This window comes from Scyliorhinus torazame, chromosome 7 (genome assembly GCF_047496885.1).
Source record: "Scyliorhinus torazame isolate Kashiwa2021f chromosome 7, sScyTor2.1, whole genome shotgun sequence".
Taxonomy (NCBI): domain Eukaryota; kingdom Metazoa; phylum Chordata; class Chondrichthyes; order Carcharhiniformes; family Scyliorhinidae; genus Scyliorhinus; species Scyliorhinus torazame.
Window position 1 is genome coordinate 256605291 of NC_092713.1, and position 20043 is coordinate 256625333.

At 47.7% G+C, this 20043-nt stretch overlaps 1 protein-coding gene across 7 annotated transcripts in view; it reads left to right on the plus strand.

Annotated features, from left to right (window-relative positions):
* LOC140426979 (kelch-like protein 3) overlaps window positions 1–20043 on the plus strand; it is a 177871-nt gene that overhangs the window by 129801 nt on the left and 28027 nt on the right. For all 7 annotated transcript variants that reach the window (XM_072512329.1, XM_072512334.1, XM_072512330.1 and 4 more), the window contains one exon: window positions 13277–13394. In XM_072512329.1, coding sequence (XP_072368430.1) covers window positions 13277–13394 — 118 coding nt within the window. The remainder of the gene's footprint in view (window positions 1–13276; window positions 13395–20043) is intronic.

A 20043-nucleotide genomic window follows, 5' to 3' on the forward strand; every position in this document is an offset into this window, starting at 1 on the left:
TAAGGCAGCGTTGGTGCTATTCATGCTTGGGTCCTCTGGGTCAAACCCAGGGTGCTGGCTGGCAGTCAGAGGGAACATTGACAGTCACAGGGAGATTTTCACTTCAGAGGCGACAGGTCCAGTTTGAGGTATGCATTGTGTTGGCACGGCTCTCAGCAGGAAAGTGGAGACGTCACCCTTTTTTGGTTCCGCTATCAGGAATTGCAAGCCACTGATGCAATTGCGCTCTTTGAGTGGGGAGGGTGAACACTCAGTGGTCATGGTCCATGTTGATGCAAATGATATTTGTAGAAAGAGTCAGGAGTGTAATGAGTGCAGCCCCAACAACACTCAAGAGGCTTGACACCATCCAAGACAAAGCAGCTCAGTTGATTGGCACCCCATCCACCACCTTCAACATTCACTCCCTCCGCCATCAACACATATTGGCAGCAGTGTGTACCATCTACAAGATACACTGCAGTAACTCACCCAGACTCTTGAATTAAGTGGCTTCCTGGGCCATTTCAAAGGAGCCTTCAGTGAACCAGATCTGTTTTTACGATGATCGATTCATGATTAACATTACTGAGATTTGCTTTCACTTCCAAATTTTATTAATTGAATTGAGATTCCACAAACTGTTGTGGTGGGATTTGAACCATGTCTCCAGGTCCAGCCTGGACCTCTGGATTACTAGTCCAGTGGCTTTACCAGTGGCATACTCTCTCCCTCTTGGAACCATATCGTCATTCCTTCACTGTCGCTGGGCCAAAATCCTAAAATCCTGGAACTCCCTACCTAACATGTCCCTGTCAGGCAGGGAGGAAATGGCCGTGTGAGGGAACCATGGTTCATAAAAGAGGTTGAATTTCTTGTCAAGAGGAAAAAGGAAGAGTATGTAAGGATGAGAAAACAAGGTTCAGTCGGGTCGCTTGAGGGTTACAAGGTAGCAAGGAATGAGTTGAAAAAAGGGCTGAGGAGAGCTAGGAGGGGGCATGAGAAGTCCTTGGCGTGGCAGATCAAGGAAAACCCCAAGGCTTTTTACTCTTATGTGAGAAATAAAAGAATGACCAGGTGAGGGTAGGGCTGGTCAAGGACAGTAGTGGGAACTTGTGCATGGAGTCAGAAGAAATAGGAGAGGCGTTTAATGAATACTTTTCTTCAGTGTTCACAAAGGAGAGGGACCATGTTTTTGAGGATGAGAGTGTGATTCAGGCGGGTAGGCTGGAGGAAGTAGATGTTCTGAGGAAGGATGTATTAGCAATTTTGAAAAACCTGAGGGTCGACAAGTCCCCTGGGCCAGATGGGATATACGCAAGGATTCTTTGGGAGGCAAGGGATGAGATTGCAGAGCCTTTGGCTTTGATCTTTGGGTCCTCGCTGTCCACGGGGATAGTGGCAGAGGACTGGAGAGTGGGGAATGTTGTTCCTCTGTTCAAGAAAAGGAATAGGAATGAGCCTGGTAATTATAGGCCAGTTAGTCTTACTTTGGTGGTCGGGAAGATAATGGAAAAGGTCCTGAAGGATAGGATTTATGACCATTTGGAAAGATGCAGCTTAGTCCGGGATAGTCAACATGGATTCGTGAAGGGTAAGTCTTGCCTCACAAATTTGATTGAATTCTTTGAGGAGGTAACTAACTGTGTCGATGAAGGTAGAGCAGTTGATGTCGTATACATGGATTTTAGTAAGGCGTTTGATAAGGTTCCCCATGGTCGGCTCATGAAGAATGTAAGGAGGAGTGGGATAGAGGGAAATTTGGCCAATTGGATAAGTAACTGGCTATCACATAGAAGACAGAGGGTGGGTGGATGGAAAATTTTCAGTCTGGAGACCAGTTACCAGCAGTGTACCACAGGGATCAGTGCTGGGTCCTCTGCTATTTGTGATTTTTATCAATGACTTGGAGGAGGGGGCTGAAGGGTGGGTCAGTAAATTTACCGATGACACCAAGATTGGTGGAGTAGTGGATGAGGTGGAGGGCTGTTGTAGGCTGCAAAGAGACATTGATAGGATGCAGAGCTGGGCCGAAAAATGGCAGATGAAGTTTAACCCTGATAAGTGCAAGGTGATTCATTTTGGTAGAAAACATTTGAATGCGGATTACAGGGTCAATGGCACGGCTCTGAGGAATGTGGAGGAACAGAGAGATCTTGGGGTTCATGTCCACAGATCTCTGAAGGTTGCCACTCAAGTGGATAGAGCCGTGAAGAAGGCTTATAGGGTGTTAGCGTTTATTAACAGGGGGCTTGAGTTTAAGAGCCGCGGGGTTATGCTGCAACTATACATGACCCTGGTGAGACCACATTTGGAGTATTGTGTGCAGTGCTGGTCACCTCATTATAGGAAGGATGTGGAAGCATTGGAAAGGGTGCAAAGGAGATTTACCAGGATGCTGCCTGGTTTGCAGGATAGGTCTTCTGAGGAAAGGTTGAGGGAGCCAAGGCTTTTCTCTTTGGAGCGGAGGAGGATGAGAGGTGACTTAATAGAGGTTTATAAGATAATGAGGGGGATAGATAGAGTGGACGTTCAGAGACTCTTTCCTCGGGTGGATGTAGCTGTTACAAGGGGGCATAACTATAAGATTCAGCGTGGGAGATATAGGAGGGATGTCCGAAGTAGGTTCTTTACTCAGAGAGTGGTTAGGGTGTGGAATGGACTGCCTGCTGTGATAGTGGAGTCGGACACTTTAGGAACTTTCAAGCGGTTATTGTATAGGCACATGGAGCACACCAGAATGACAGGGAGTGGGATAGCTTGATCTTGGTTTTGGACAATGCTCGGCAAAACATCGAGGGCCGAAGGGCCTGTTCTGTGCTGTACTGTTCTATGTTCTATGTTCTGTGGGTGTACCTACACCTGGACTGCAGCTGTTCAAGAAGGCAGCTCACCACCATCTTCTCAAGGGCAATTAGGGATGGGCAATAAATCGAGGCCCACATCCTGCGAAAGAATAATTTTAAATTGTCATGCCCAATGTGCATGCATGTGAATTCACAGAGTGGTAAATAATGTTAGTGAGCTTCAGATAGCCATGTGGGAATATGGGGCGGGATTCTCTGATCCTGAGGCTAAGCGTTGACGCCATCGTAAACACCGTCGCGTTTCTCGACAGCGTCAACATGCTCTCAGGGGCAGAGATTCTGACCCCGACAGGGGGCTAGCATGGCACTGGAGCTGCCGTTCCCGGCGTCAGATGGTCTGCGTATGCGCTGTGGGACAGGCACCAACGCGCGCATCGGCAGTGGCTCCCTTCTCCGCACCGGCCCCGACGCACCATGGCGTAGAGCTACAGGGGCCGGCACGGAACAAAAGAGGCCCCCAGCCCAAGAGGCCGGCAGCCGATCGGTAGGCCCCGATCGAGGGCCAGGTCCCCCCCCCCCAGATGGATGCACGCTGCAGTCCCACCGATTCGGGGCTGGCCCGTCGACTCTCCGGCCCGTCCTGGGCTAAGAGAATCCCGCCCATGATGTCATGGCGATTATAAAGACCTGGCTCAATAAAGGACAGGAATGGATAAAAGTTATTCAGGAAAGATGGGTGAGCAAAAAAGGATGATGTTGGCAGTATTAATTAAGGAGAATATTAGTGTTGGAAAGAGAGGCTATCCTGGAAGGTCAAGAGCAGAATCTATTTGGTTAGCCCTCTGAAACAATAGCGACACCATTACACTATTGTGTGTATTCGATGGACCGTCAAAGATATGAGGACGTTGAGGAACAAATTTGCAATGAAATTGTAGAGTAGTTATAATGGAGGACCGTAATTCTCCTAATGTGACTGGGATAGTAATGGTGTCAAAGGCAGAGAGGATATGTTTTTCTAAAGTGTGTTCTGGGAGAAACCTCTAGATCAGTATGTTTCCAAATCCAACATTGTTGGATCAGGTTCTGGAGACTGTGGTGGGTCAAGTGGATCAAGCGTCAATGGGGGAGCATTTATGTAATCACAGTATCATATGTGTTAGCTGCAGACAGCTATGGAAAGGAGCAATCCAGAGTAAAATGTATTAATTGGGGAAGGGCCAATTTCATTGGGGTGAGAGCGAATCTGGCCAAATGAATTGGCATCAAAGACTGACGGGCAAAGTTTTAATGGAACAATGGACTGCCTTTAAATAGGAGATAGTTTAGATACAGTTGAGGTACATTTCCTTGAAGGGGAAAGGTAGAGCTCACTGGATGACTGAAGAAATAGAGTGAAATGAAGCAAAAATGGATTATGTACAACAAATGCCGAGTTGCTGAATTAGGAAGGTTCAGAGGGGAAGAGGAAAAAGGAAATAAGAGAAACAATGAGACAATGGGCGCAATTCTCCAACAAAATTGTGAAGTGTGGTGACGAGTGGGAATTGTCACGAGCGTCCGGCGCTCGGCCCAGGGAGGCTCTCTCCCACCAGTGTGAGCCACGCGTGTGGCTAATGATGCCCTCTCTGTGTCTCCGCAGGAAAAGCTCTTCCACAATCTTCGGGAGAGGACCCAGACTGGGGTGGGGTGCCGGACATAAGAATCCTCACCTCCTTCGAGGATCGGGCCCTGGAGGTGACTGGTGTGGCTGAGGAAAGATCAGTCACCCACGCGGAGGCTGGCAGACATCGCATAGGTGAGGAACCACCGGGCTCCATGAGTACTGATGGCCATACTGATGGACTGACCCATCCCTCCCACTGACCACATGCCCATTCTCCCGCAGGTCCTCCAGCCGACGGAGCCTGCCCATCCCGGGCGACCCCCTCTTCTGACTCCGAGGAGATCACCTCGGGTGAGAGTTCCAAGGATGTAACTATAGTCGCAGCATAGCTGGCATCCCCACCCTCCACCAGCTCAGATGCACCTCGGTGGGACATGTTAGTGGACAGGCTTCTGTGGTACAATCTGGTGAGCATCATACTGCTGATGATGCACATCAAGTGAGGCAGGAATCCCTAGGCGAGACAGCAGTCGGAGATCTGCTGAATCCCAGGACTCAGCTGGGCCCCAGTCTGATGCTGAGCCTGTGGAACAGGGGTACCCGAGCTGATGGAGACGATAGGGAGCAGCCGGGACGTTCAGAGGGAGATGTCAGCGTCGCTCCCCCAGAGGCTGTGGGCGCATGAGATGGTGCCAGCAATGGGTGGTACCGGGACCAGCACTGCAAGGGTGGTGACCGCAGTGGAGAGCCTGGTGCACGATCTCGGCACCATGAGTGAAAGTTTCCAAGGTGTCACACAGTGACGGCCATGGCTGAGGGTCTCGGCAGAATGACCGCTTCACTGGGGGATGCCACCCAGCACCAGGCCGACCTTGATGAGGTTCTGCAAGACATGTTCCTCTCTCTCCGATGGGAATGGCTGTAGCGCTGCGGAGATTATCCCAGTCGCAGGTGGGCGAGGCTGACGCACTGCAGAGCATGTCCCAGTCACTGAGGAGCATCGCCAGGGTCATCAACGCCATGGTACAGACATTGAGGAGCCGCCAGGGCTGGCACAACCAGATGATGCAGGGGCAGCTGGGGCTCAAACCAGCTGCCCCTCCGTCCCAAGGTGGACCCCAGGACCCTAAGGGCACCCATCAGGAGGAGGGGGCGCTGAGTGCCAACCCAAACCCGTCCCATGGAGTGGCGACGGTGGCCACCAGCTCCCCCGAGTTCCACCCCTCTGATGAGGCTGCATCTCAAGGTCAGCACACGGTCACCCTGTTCCATGTGCCGCCAGCAAGTGATCCGGGGCCTGCCAGGGGCATCAAAGGTCACAGGATGAGGCAGGCAGCTGGCAGCCTCCACCTCAGATGTGCATCCTGGGAAAACACATAGATGTAGTGGTCGAGCTAGGATGGCCAGGCAACTTGAGGATCGCTGAGGGCACCAGGGGAGGGGTGAGGGGTTGGTGGTGGGGTTTGCGGGGGGGGGGGGGGGGGGGTGGTGCAGGTGCAGGTAGGTGGTGGGGGGTTGGGGGAGTGCGGGGGGGCGGCACCATTGGGAGTGGGGTATTGTACAGCACATTAAACTCTTGCACAACCATTATGATGCCTCTGTCACTTTCTTCCACAATGCATCTGACCTCCGAACCCTTTGCACATCTCTCCAGGTCCTTCCTTCCCGTGGCGCTCAGCCACCATCCGGCTGTGGACACGTCCCCGGAACTGTGTCCCATCCCCTGGGTGTTTTGATGGTGATGCCTCCCGCAGTGTTCAAGCACAGTGTCCAGACATCAAGGTGTGATTGGGATGCTAGGTAATGACTCCCACATGCTACATGGCCCACCCACTCACAGGAATCCACTTGGCTTGTGTCAAGTGCTCACCTAACCACAATTGCATAATTCCCTATCAGCACTAGCCTTCAGCCGCACTGCCAGAGGCCTCAGCTGTCGGTGCGGGATATTGTTGATCGGTGGGGCAGACTGGCAGGGACAAGGGCTGCCCTGGAACGGGTACACAGTATCCAGGGGTTGGCATGATGGTGCCGCGAGCAGTTGCCCCCCCCCCCCCCCCCCCCCCCCCCCCCCCGGTTGCCTCCCCAGCACCTCCCTGCCCCACCCCCCCATGGCAACCCACCCCCTGCGGAGGGTACCGCACCTCCAGCCGAGGGTCCTCCACCACCTGCCGAGCACTGGGGCATGAAGCCCAGCGCCCCCGGGCTCTTTGCCTGTGAGCAAAGATGGCTACTAACTTCCTCGGCTCCCCACCGAAGCCCTTCCGCCAGGTTCACGTTTTTCTAAAGGAGTACTCATTGGCGCCAGCGTGACCACTTGGCGGGGAGGCCGCTGAATGAGGAGAGGCCGTTGGATATGGGGTCGCTCTTGTTGATTGTATGGAAATGGGGCTTAAGTGGTGATAATTGGTTTATGGCGAGATCCCAATTTTGCCTATGGGAGTGGGCTGGTTGCATCGCAAACTGTTTAGCGCCCAGTGCTGATCTCGTTTTGGCCCCTCCCGCTATTCACCGGCCATGTTACGCTTGAGCGGGAATGTAACGAGGCCGGAGAATCGCACCCAATGTGAGAAAATACTGGCAATTAACATAAAAGGAACCCAAAAATGTTTCTATAAGTATATAAATAGTAAAAGGGTGATAAACGGAGGAGTGGAATTGATTAGGGACTAAAAAGTGATTTATGTTTGGAGGCAGGTAAAGGTAAAGTCGCTATTGTCCCAGATGACCATAGGCTGTTTTCCCCTTTGATGGAGAGATCTGACTGGTGGTGATTTAACCTGAGGATCATCGTGCCTCAGGTGAGGGGCACGGTTGAGGAGGTGGGGCCTTCATGAATAACCTCAACCGATACAGGAATTGAACCAGTGCTGCTGGTCTTGCTCAGCATCATGAACCAGCTGTCTAGCCAAGTGAGCTAAACCAGCCCCTAAAGGAGGCTGAAGGTATGGCTGAGGTACTAAATGAACATAAGGGTGGAGATTCGTGGAGAGACAAACCTTGATCTTCCTTAGATATGTGGGTGCTGCCAGACGACTGGAGAATTAGAAACGTTAAACCTTTGTTCAATCAAGCTGCAAGGATAACCCCAGCAACATCAGGCCAGTTAGTTTGACCTTGGTTGTTGGGAAGGTTTTGGAAACGATAATCCAGGCCAAATGGAGATTAATGAAAATGAGCATAAATTATTTAATGGCAAAATGTGTTTAACTTAGAGCTTTTTGTAAGGTAAGGGTCGATGAAGGTATGTTTAGACAGTTATGTGTATACAGACTTCCAGAAGACATTTGATGAAGTGCCAATTAGGGCTTGTCAGCAAATTTAGAGCCTATAGGATAAAAGAGACAGTGACAACATGGCTACAAGTGGTTGAGTGACAGGAAACAAAGTAGTGGCGAATGGTTGAAGGAGGATATACTGTGGGGTTCTCCAGAGTCAGTATTAGAACCACAGCTTGATCTATATTAGACATTGGGTGTACAGGGCACAATTTCAAATTTTGAAACTTGGAAGTATTGTGAACTGTGAGGAAGATAGTAATAGATTTCAAAAGGACATAGACAGGCTGGTGGAATGGGCAGATATGTGGTTGATGAAATTTAATGCAGAGAAGTGTGAAGTGATACGATTTGGTGGAAAGAGTGAGGAGACGCAATATAAAACAAAGAATACAATTCAAAAGAGGGTGCAGGAGCAGAGGCACCATGAGTACATATGCACAAATCATTGTAGATGCAGGGCGGTTTGAGGAAGTGGTTAATAAGACAAACAGAATCCTGGGGCGGGATTCTCCCAGAATTGGCGGGGCGGCCTGTAGCGGCGTGAACCACTCCGGTGTTGGGCCGCCCAGAAGTTGCGGAATCGTCCGCAATTCCGGGGGCTAGGCCAACGCTGAAGGGGTTGGCGCCGCGCCGAAGTGCCGCCGCCGGCCGCCGTGAGTTTCCGCATGCGCAGGACTGCCAGCGTGTTCTGGCACATGCGCAGAACAGCTGGCGTGTTTCCTGCGCATGCGCAGGGGGTTCCGTCTCCACGCCGGCCATCACGGAGCCTTGCAGAGGGAAAGAGTGCCCCCACGGCACAGGCCTGCCCACAGATCGGTCGGCCCGATCGCTGGCCAGGCCACCGTGGAGGACCCCACTAGACGGCAGACAAGCCAGGTCCTGCCGGGATGGACCATGTCCATTTCACGCCGACGGGACTGGCCGAAAATGGGTGGCCGCTCAGCCCATCGGGGCCCGGAGGATTGCCATGGGGGCCGCTGCCAAGCAATCCGGGGGCTGGGGCTGCTGTGCGGTGGAGGGGGGCGGGGTAGGGGGAGACCGCCGGCCACAGGACCTCACTCTCGGGCTGCCCACTCAAGATGGCAGCCGATAGCGGGATTCCCTGGGTGTCCCTTGTATTCCACGCTATGCATGAATGTGCATGGCATGGAATACTGAATTGCATCCTGCTTTACAACCGCAAGGGGATCGTAAAACTGCTGCAATTCATCTCCAGCGGGAGAACATAGGGCGGGATTCTCCAACCCCCCGCCGGGTCGGAGAATCCCCAGTGGGAGGCGCAAATCCCACCCCGACGCCGGCTGCCGTAATCTCCGGCGCTGTTTTTTGAGCGGGGGCGGGATTCCTGCCACGCCAGTCGGAGGCCATTAGCAGCGACCCCCCCCCCCCCGGCGATTCTCCGGGCCCCAATGGGCTGAGCGACCGTCCGTTTTTGGCCAGTCCCTCCGGCGTGAATCACTCAACTCATGCACTGGCGGGACCTGGCAGGTGAGTATGCATGGGCGGTCCTCGAGTGGGGTGCGGGGGATCTGACCCCGGGGGGGTGCGGTGACCTGCGATTGGGGCCCACCGATCTGTGGGTGACCTGCGATTGGGGCCCACCGATCTGCGGGCGGGCTTGTTCCGTGGGGGCACTTCTTCCTTCCGTGCCAGGCCCCTGTAGGGCTCCGCCTTGTTGCCCGGGGGCCGGCGCGGAGAAGAGAGAGAACTCCCCCGCGCATGCGCAAAAATATGCCGGCCGATTTGCACATGCGCAGAATTACACCGGCCCTTCCGCGCATGCGCGAGATCACGTCGGCCGTTGCGCGAACTCGCGTGATCCCTTCGCCGCCGGCTGGAGCGGCGCCAACCCCTCCAGCATCAACCTAGCCCCTTAGAAAGGTGAGAATTCCTCACCTTGGGGGGCCATTGATGCCGGAGTCGTTTGCGCCAGCTTTCCCGCCGGCGTGTTGTCTTAGTTCCCAGAAGCGACAATCCCAGCCATATTCTCCCAAACGGAAAATTCCATCCATTGTGGCTTTCAAATGAAATTGGATAATTTTTTTTTTAAATCATGGCTACACGGAAGCAGTAGGAAGTTGCTCTTGCAGAGAGCCAGCATAAATATGATGGGTTGAATAAAAGCCTCCTGTGCTGCAACCATTTGATGATTCGGTGATTTGACGATACAACAAAAGTACACTGAAAACTGCTGACAAATTGTTTGCTATGCTTTTCGTAATTGTTTCCTAACTTTGTCGATTGAATATTGAATCATATTCCCGCAATAGGTTCTGCTGCTGAAATTGTATCAGATTTTTAAATGAAATATTTAAAGGGAGAATGTGCATTTAGATTAATATTAATTATTGATTTTTTAATATTAATAAAAAACTTTAACTTTAACTAAAAAACTTTAAAGAGAATCAATTGACCATAACATCACGTACTGATTCCAATTCGCAACGTCTCTTTGGATTGACATTTTAATTGATTGGTCTGGTTGTTTATATTCAAGATGTCCAGTTGTGTCTCTTCAAGACAAAGTGTTTGGTTTGCCTAGCAGTACCACATTCCTCGGTCAGCAATATTATTTTCACATCTGAATGATAGTGCCAAGTTCTCTCAAAGAACCAGTCTTGTGATTGGTCGTATTGGCCGCATTGCAATGTTTAGAAGCTTTTGAATTTCAGTCACAAAAGTACAGAGCAAGAATACCAGTGCTGTAGTCTTAATTCCCTATTTCCTTGTTGACCTTGTAGATCTAGGCTGCTACTTCAGTGCAGTACCATGGGAGTGCTACTCTATCAAAAGTACCATCTTGTGGATGAACCCTTAAACCAAAACCCCATTTGCCCTTCTAGGTGGAAGTAAATGATCCCATTATTTGAAGAAAAGGGGAATCGAAATTTGTCCCATAAACAATGTCATTAAAATAGATTATCTGGTAGTATATTTTGTTACTGCCTGCAAATTTGCCTCTACAATAATGATTATGCTTGAAAAGTACTTTATTGGCTATGAAGCGCTTTGGGATGTCCTGCGTTTGAGAATGGTGCAAATCAAATTCTTTCCTATACTATGCTCTCGTTTATAAAACAATCATTCTAATGGCCTTTACTGTGACTTTATTTATCTGTACGCACTTTTTCCGGAAATTATTTATATGATGCCAAATATACTTCAGAACAAATTTCAGAATGTGCAGGCTGTGTCTGAGCAATCCGAGAAGACTGGTCGTTGTTGCCTCTGAAGAAGCACTATTGGTAGACATGTGAAAATGATCCTTTGGCCTTCTCCATGGCAATCTGTTGGGCCTGTTTAGCCATTAGGGTAATAAAAACAATTTGGAAATTTAGTTTTGGTTTCCTGGTCGTTTGTTTCACAGCACCTTTTTGGGGATGGGTGGAAGAACTGTTTAAGGAGCAAGTTAAATTCAATATATTTGCCAATAAACAACGTATCCAACCTTTTCACCAAAACACCTTTTCATCAACAGAAGACCCACAGTGAAAATAGCCCCACCTTAAATTCTGCTGGCTCACTTAAATGTTAACTGTGATAGTAGTTTAGAGCTGTGATTCCTTGTCTCTAGGATATAGTATGTCACTTGGAAGTCACATCTATGCCCGACCTGTTCAAAGTATGTTCAAGGCTGACGAGCCTCTTCTTTCAAATGATTATGCTATCGGTCCCGCATTGATAATAATAATCTTTATTGTCACGAGTAGGCTTCCATTAACACTGCAATGAAGTTACTGTGAAAAGCCCCAAGTCGCCACATTCTGGCGCTTGTTCGGGTACACAGAAGGAGAATTCAGAATGTCCAATTCACCCAACAGCGCGTCTTTCGGGACTTGTGAGAGGAAACCGGAGCAGCCGGAGTAAACCCACGCAGACAGAGGGCGAACGTGCAGACTCCGCGCAGATAGTGATCTAAGCCAGGAATTGAACCTGGGACCCTGGCGCTGTGAAGCAACAGTGCTAACCACTGTGCGACATCATTGTCGTTTGATTTAGTAATGTACACAATTAAAAGCGGAATGATCAGGTGGGGGGGGAGGGGGGTGTTGGTTCATTGTGTGCCATTGTTGATGTTTTGCAGTGCTGAAAGTAAGTCATTGCTGCAACTCCCAGAAGACTCATCTCTGTCTATTCCCATTGGAAATGTAATGTGTTGTTTTGATCTGGAAAAGTGAAGTAAAAGCCCATTATTCACTGCACTTCACAGATATCCAAGAAACAAGCTTGTGTACTGCTTGTTCTGTTTCTCCATTCAAAAAAAAAAGAAGCAAAAATAACAGTCGTAATAAAGCACTAAGTGTGTGGCTAAAATAGGGGGAATAGGATCAAAGTGCAAGCTATAATTTTGGAACTGCTTTGGGAATGCACTCTCATAATGGTGAACCAATATAATGAGCTGACTGCTAGTGAGTATGCCTTTAAATCCAGCTTCTTATTAATTCAGGCGATTTGTGAAAACAACTCTGCTATGTTTTACTCGGCAGGCTTGCCTCATGATCTGCCATATTAAAATCATTTTGAGGTGCTAATGATGTCATAGGATTTGATTTAAATTGATTTATAAGCAGGTGTTCACTTCTAATGGGTGTAGTTGCCAACTGAGTCAGCTCGGATGGTAAGTTAACTTTCACCCAGAGCCTGTGTGAAATGCCTCATTTTGTGAAGTGAATACCTGACACAAACGTGCAATTATTTTTCACTTATGTTCCTTGTGGATATGAATTTACTGTCATTGAACACAGATCTACTTAAGAGAGATACAGCCCAGACAATGCAGACACCAGGAACATGGGAATACAGAGTTCAGACACCAGGAACAAGGATTACTGAGCTCACACTCCTTTGCTCTGTATCACAATGCACTTCAAAATGGTGGAAAATGCACCATAATGTCACAAATAAAATCCATGCCCCAAAACCTTACCCCTAGAGGAAGTTTTACACTGCCAGAGCTACTTCAAAAATTGTATATTTTAGTATCTTTCTTTTCATAATGCAGCTAATGGAATATTGGGCATAGCTGCAGTTTTACATAACAGTTTATGTCTCAATGTAACTACCTTATATATGTTATACAGATTAAACAACTGGGAGATGGACATGAGGTTAAAAATATCTGATGAATCCGATGAAAGAGAGAAATTTAACTGGATTACTTGCCTTGAAGTAGAGGTCATTGTCCTTTGGCCAGGACTATTTTTTAGTTGAATGTTACTTTTTGAGTTGTTAACGTTTTGTGGGTCTGTCAGCTTTTATGAAACTTGATCAGCTTATCTGAATTCTGCAGATTTGGCATATTATAACAGAACATCAGTGGAAAACATGCCTGTTGGATTACTGTTGACTTGAGGAGGACGTTAGATAGAATCCGGGGGTGGGGGGGCGGGGGGGCCTTGTCCTGCTTGTGTGGCCACCGAATCCACAAGCCAGGAAATCAGAATTGCAGCAGATATTGTAGCAAGTTTTAAGACCTATATTTTGTAGGCATCTTTAAACACCAACACCAACACTAAAAAAAAATTGAACTGTTTCCACAACCAAGAAGAGTCTATGCTGTGAGCATTTGCGTTGTAACACAGATCTGCTGCTTTTGGTTGCAGGTTATGATTGTGGTTGGTGGTCAGGCACCTAAAGCTATTCGAAGTGTAGAGTGCTACGACTTTAAAGAGGATCGCTGGAATCAAGTAGCAGAGCTTCCATCCAGAAGGTGCAGAGCAGGTAAATATAGTTCTGTTCAGTTGTGAGTGATCAGTGCAATGTTATGACTATAAGCCAGTAATTTTATTCAGTCTTGTATATTTACTTGATCTTATATAAATGTTTTAGAAGTATGTTATATTTAATCACGACAAGGGCTGCTTGGGTGAAATTGTCTGTTTCTGAGCCAATATTGTCAGCTTGGCTAAGTTGAGAGAAGCCTTACTTCAAGGCCAGAATGTTGTTCAGAACTTTTAGCTGGTATTGACAATTACCTCTAGTACTGAGGAAGTGTTGCATTGTTGGAGATGCCGTAGTTCAGATGCGTCATTATAATTTAATGTACTTCATTTATACAGCACCTTGTCACTTGATATACTTATTGCAAAGGTTAACTTCATTTGAAACCAATCAGTGCAGTTATAAATGTGCAAACTTCTGCAAACTAGGAAAATCGATGTCCATTTTCAATAAAGTTACCATTGACAGAAACTTAACTGGACCAACATATAAATACAGTGGCTAAGAGAACAGGTCAGAGGTTGGGAATTCTACAGTGAGTAGCTTGACCCCTGAGTCCCTAAAGCCTGTTCACCATTCAGAAGGCACAAATCAGGAGTATGGTGGAACACACTCCATTTTCCTGGATGAGTGCAGCTCCAATAACACTTCCTCTCTCTGCCAGAGACTATGTCCCGTTGGTTACCTATGTACCAAAAAAACCTAACACCATCCAGGACAAAGCAGTCCACTCCATTGACACCCCATCCATTACCTTAAATATGCATTCCCTCCACCACCAGCATAATGTGGCAGCATTGTACACTGCAGCAACTCACCGAGGCTCCTTTGACATTACCTTCCTAACCCACGATCTCTAACACCCAGAAGGACAAGGGCAGCAGATACATGGAAACATCACCGCTTGCAAGTACCCTCAAAGCCGCACACCATCCTGACTTGGAACTAGATCCCTGTTCCTTCACTGTTGCTGGGTCAAATTCCTGGAACTCCCTTCCTCACAGCACTGTGGGGTTATCTACGCTAGTTGGACTGCAGTGGCTCAAGAAACTGGCTAATTACTACCTTCTCAATTAGGATGGGCAGCAAATACTGGTCTTGCCAGCGATGCTTGCATCTCATGAACGAATAAAAAGATTCTGGCCAAGGAACTCACTTACAAGGTTTAAATAATCTGATAGTGAGGTAATGTTAGAAAACTTAAAAATCCATGCAGATGTTTTTGTATCTGTTCCTTCTCATAGATTATATGTGATTTGTGTTTGAAATGTCTCCTCACAACCCATTCAATAAGTTGTGAATTGAAGCTTCGATCCAGGAATCTAGACTGGATTTAATGTAATTAATTTTGATTTCCCAAAGGACTGTGGTGTGGTGCACATGATAGACTAATGGATAAGTTCTGAGCATGCATAGTCGGGAGATTAGTTACTGAATGAATGACTAGCTTGGCTGGAAGACAGAGAGTAGAGGGTAGGACAACTAATCAGAGTGACAGAAGCTGGTAGGTGGGGTCCCACAAGGATTAGTGTTGGAACCATTGGTGTTCACAATGTATGTTAATCATTTAAATTTTGGAGTCAAAAGCACAAATTTAAATTTATGGATGGCACCAGTGTAGTGGTCGGGAAGCCAGCCAGTATTGAGGAGGACTTCAACAAATTACAAGAGGACATCAATAAACTTGCCGAATTAACATGCGAGTAAGTGACATATATATTTCAACACAAAAGTGTGAGGCATTAGAGTTTGGTAAGAAATATAGAGAAGTTGCATATTGGAAAATAAACATCTGACTGGAGTAGCGGAGCAACGGGATCTGGGAGTGCAGTGCCCAAATTACTGAAAACGAGACAGATTGGTACGACCGTAAAATAAAACAAACCAAGCTGTAGGGCTTATTTCTGGAGGGATAATATTGAAAAGTTAAAATTAGACCACACTTGGATTACTCTATGCAGATCTGGTTGCTATGTTGTAAAAGGAATATAGAAAAACCAGAGAGGCTGCAATAAGATTTACAAGGATGATGGCAAAAATGTGAAGTTTTGCATATCAGAAACTGATGAACAGGCTGGGTTTCCTTCTCTTGAAAGGAGAAAGGCTGAGAGATTATGTAATAGAGACCTTTAAAATTCTGAAAGGGTCGGTGGAGTAGACAGAGTGGGCGAGATCTAGCGGCCCCATGGGTGCAAAGCCCGTTATGCCGGTTAAATCACGCGAGAGGGCCAAAAAGGGATTTACGTCTGCGCGATCTCGGTTGTGATCATCCGCCCCCTCCCTCCAGGGCAGTGCCAAGTGAACACATGAAGGGGCCGAGCCAAGTAGGTTCTGGCAGGCAAATATTTAAGGGGAGGCTAGATAAGAATACGTTGGAGATGCAAATGGAGGGTTAAGATGATGGATGAAGTTGTGGAAAGATGGGAGGGAGCTCAAGTGGCTCATAAACAGTGACACAGGCTAGTTGGGCTGAATGGCTTGCTTCTGTGCCATGTTGGCTAAGTAATTCAAAAGGAACTGATTTGGTTTGAAGCCATTTTATACATCCCATTGTCATGCGAGAGTGCCTTTAAGAACTAGATGTTTAAGCAATGTACCTTTAAGAAAACAGTGATGTCAGAGAGTGGGTGGGGCTGAGGTCAGGTCAAGCATTTTGCAGTTTAGTTTTGCAGGTTTTTAGTTTCACTTTAAAAAGCAGTTGGGGGGGGGGTCTGTGTGTGTCCAGAGAACTGCAAGAAGAAAGCAAGGTGCTGGAGCTGAAATCAACCAAGCTAATCTATCTCTGCCATTCTACAGAAAATATATATATCCTTTAACCTGATGTGATACTGTTTAAAGGTGTTAAGTCTCTTGGAAGTTTGAAGGAACATTTTAAGGAGGTATTTACTGTTGCAATATTTTCTGAGTTATCTTTGAAGTAAGGGGTGTTAAGAGATCCAATGTTTATTTAAGATGTTAAGTTGAGTTCATGGAATAAACAGTGTTTTGTGTTTAAAAACCCACGTGTCCATAATTGTAATCCCACACCTAGGGAAACAGCCGTGTGCTAGGAAAAGCAACAAATCCATTAAAGGGAGAGGTTGGTTGAACTCCATGATACATTTTGGGGTTCTGAAAACGCCTCGCCCATAACACCATGGACATCAAAAGCATCAAATAAATGCAAGTTCTTTTATATAATCTAGGCTGACACTCCACAGTAACGTTAAGGAAGTGCTGTCCTTCAGCTGAGATGTTAAAGCAAAGCCCTGTCTCCATCTGTTCTGGTTCAGGTAGAGATTCAGAATTCCTGCCATTATTCCAAGAAAAGCACAAGAGTTTTTCCAGTGCTCTTCCAGCATTTTTCCTCAACCAATTCTAGCTGATTATTTATTTCATTGCAGTTCCTTTGATCTTGCAGTGTATAAATTGACTATTTCAAAGTAATTTGTAGCATGTGACACACTGTGAGATAGCTCTGAAATGTGATGAAGCACTATGTAAGTGCTAATTATTTTCTTTCTATCCTATTGTGTCATTGCACCACTTGTATAAAGCTATTAATATATCTCAAGTTAGAAGCGACGATCTGACCTGCCAATATTAGTTCTCTTCATTTTACGTGTCTGTCAGACAAGCTTGATAAATTTTGGGGAAAATGTACTGAACAGATACAGAAACATTCTGTCATGATGTTGCAGAGAGGAGATCCACATTTGGTGCCCTCGTACTGTGCCATGTGTTTAAAGTCTCTGCTTATGCACAATGGAGCAGCTTTGTTCCTGCTGGGTTAAAGACACTTGGTTTGGGCTTTTTGTTGAAAGTCGAGACAAAGGTTCCAGAAACTCATTAGGCCGACGTTACATTCATGGAAATATTGGAATATTGCGCACAAATTCTGGTTGCCAAACTACAAAAGGATATGGGGGCTTTGGAGTGGGTGCAGAGGAGGTTTACCAGGATGTTGCCTGGTCTGGACGATGTGAACTATGTGGAGAGGCTGAATAGACCCGGGCTGTTTTCATTAGAACGATGGACGTTGAGGGGTGATCTGATAGAGGTCTACAAGATTACGAGGGGCATGGATAGAGTAGATGGGCAGGCACTCTTTCCCAGGTTGGAGGAGTCAGTCACCAGGGGCCGCAGGTTTAAGGACCATGGGGCAACGTTTAGAGGAGACGGCGATGCAGGTTTTTTACACAGAGGGTGTCAGGAACACGTTGCGTGGGGAGGTTGTGAAAGCCGATACATTAACAGCGTTCAAAAGGCATCTTGACAAATACATGGATCGGATGGGTATAGAGGGATACGGCACAAGGAAGTGCTGAGGCTTTTGGCCAAAGTTGGTATCATGACCGGTACAGGCTTGGAGGGCTGAAGGGCCTGTTCCTGTGCTGTATTGTTCTTTGTTCCTTGACAAGAGTATGAAACATCATTCATTTGGCCTGTCTGGGTTTTTGTGTATCCTTTCAGAGACCCAAGGAGTCTAAGGCATTGACATTGACTGACATCGAAAAATTAATCTCCAGAAAATACTATATTAAGCTGTTCTATTCAGGGCAAACCTGCAAAGGAAAGAACAACTACTCTGTTGATGTTTTATGTTACCATTTATAGCTCTGAAGATAACCACATACAAAGCAAGTAAAAGGGGAAGAGCAAACAAAAACAATGTTGATGTACAACAAACTGAGAGTCAAATACCACCCATCGTATTGTGTGGCAATTCCGCCATGCTAAACAGGATAGATTCAGAACATAGCTGCTGAAACAGGGGCTCCCAGGAGGCGCTATGGGCTATCGGCAGCAACAGAATTGTATTCAACCACCATCTGTAACCTCAGGGCCCAGTATATCCATCACTCTACCATTACCATCAAGCCAGAGGATCAACCCTGGTTCAATGAGGAGTGTAGGAGTACAGGCCAGGGACCCACATTGTATAAGGGGCCTCAGCGGGGAATGCATGGCTGAGGCTGCACACAGCCCCGTTCTGTACACTGGAGAGCCATGCTCGCCGGAACTCCCCAGTGTAGCAAGAGATCGGGACTTCATTTTTAAACAACGTCCCGATCTACGAGGCCCCCGAAGCGACCCCAACCTTCGAACTGGGTCTGCAGGCGGAGACTTGCCACTTTTATACAGAAGCCTGAGGGGAGGAGCCACAGGCAGAGACAGCCTAGACAAGCCCAGGCATGTACAATACAGCACAGTCAATATAAGACAATAATGTGGTTTACCACAGCTGCCCTGGGTGAAAGGTCTGGTGCACAAAGTTGGCACCATGAGTGAAGGTGTCCAAGGCATTCTGCAGTTGGGGACGGCCATGGTTGAGCCAGAATGTCCGATTCGCTGGGGGATGTGGTTTCGTGGGACAAGTCCCGCTCTGAGATGGGCATGACCGAGACGCTGAGGCGCATGTCCCAATCACTGAAGAGCATTGCCAAGGGCGTCGACACGATGGCGCAGACTCTGCGGAACCACCCATCTATGACGGTCAATCCATGCGAAGTGTCCCCATACACAGCCGAGGGCACCCCCCCACGAGCATTAGGGTGGCAATCCCAAACCTCCCGGGTTCTTTGCATGTGAGCAGAGAAGGATCCTCGCCTCCCCACACAAGCCTTTCCGCCAGGTTCACATTGTTCAAAAGGAGTACTAATCGGTGGCAGCGTGCGCACTCGCTGGGGAGGCCACTGAATGACAGGAGGCCATTGGATATGGGTTGATTCTCGTTAATTGTATGGAAATGGGCGTTAAGTGGTGATAATTGGTTTCTCTCCACACTACGACGAGATCCAGATTTCGGCTACGGAAGCGGGCCGGTCGCTTCGCAAACTGTTTGGCGGGTGGCGCGGTTCTCAGTTCTGGCCTCTTCTGCCGTTCACCAGCCTTGTTTCACTTGAGCGAGAGCATAACGAGGCTGGAGAATCGCGGCCAAAGTGTCAAGTTCTGACTGAAAACTGGCGTGTTTCTCTCTAGAAAACAGGCAGGTTTTCCCTCAAGACCGTTGACATTTGTTATTTTTTTAGAAGGGGTGGGGTGAATCTTCTGCCATCTTTGTGAGGGGCGGAATCTAACAACATCAGAAGACCCGTCTCCACAGAGATGGCAACCAATCTCAAAACGAGTGGGCTACATTGGCCCCCGAGACCTTGGCGTAGTCATCACGTCTGGTCTCCTTTTTTGAAGACCAGTAATGATTCCTGTGGCCGATGGGAACGGGGCGGCATCGTGGCGCAGTGTTTAGTACTGCTGCCTCAGTGCCAGTGATCTAGTTCAATTCTGGGCACGAGTGACTGTGTAGCGTTTGCACGTTCTCCTAGTGTCTGCGTGGGTTTTACCTGGGTTTCCTTCCACAGTCCAAAGATGTGTAGGTTCGGTGGATTGGCTATACTAAATTGCCCCTTAGTATTCAAAGGTTAGGTGAGGTTACCGGGTTGCAGGGGAGTGGGCCTAGGTGGGGAGCTCTTTCAGACGATAGGTCCAGACTCAATGGCCCAAATGGCCTCCTGGCCAAATGGCACTGTAGGGATTCTATGATCTTACCTTTTGTTTTTAAATTATTTTTATTCAAATTTTTGGCAAAAACATAATTTTTTGCATAACCGTTCGCAACAATTAACATAACAAAATAAATGTTAACCATGTATACAAAGAAAAGAACAAT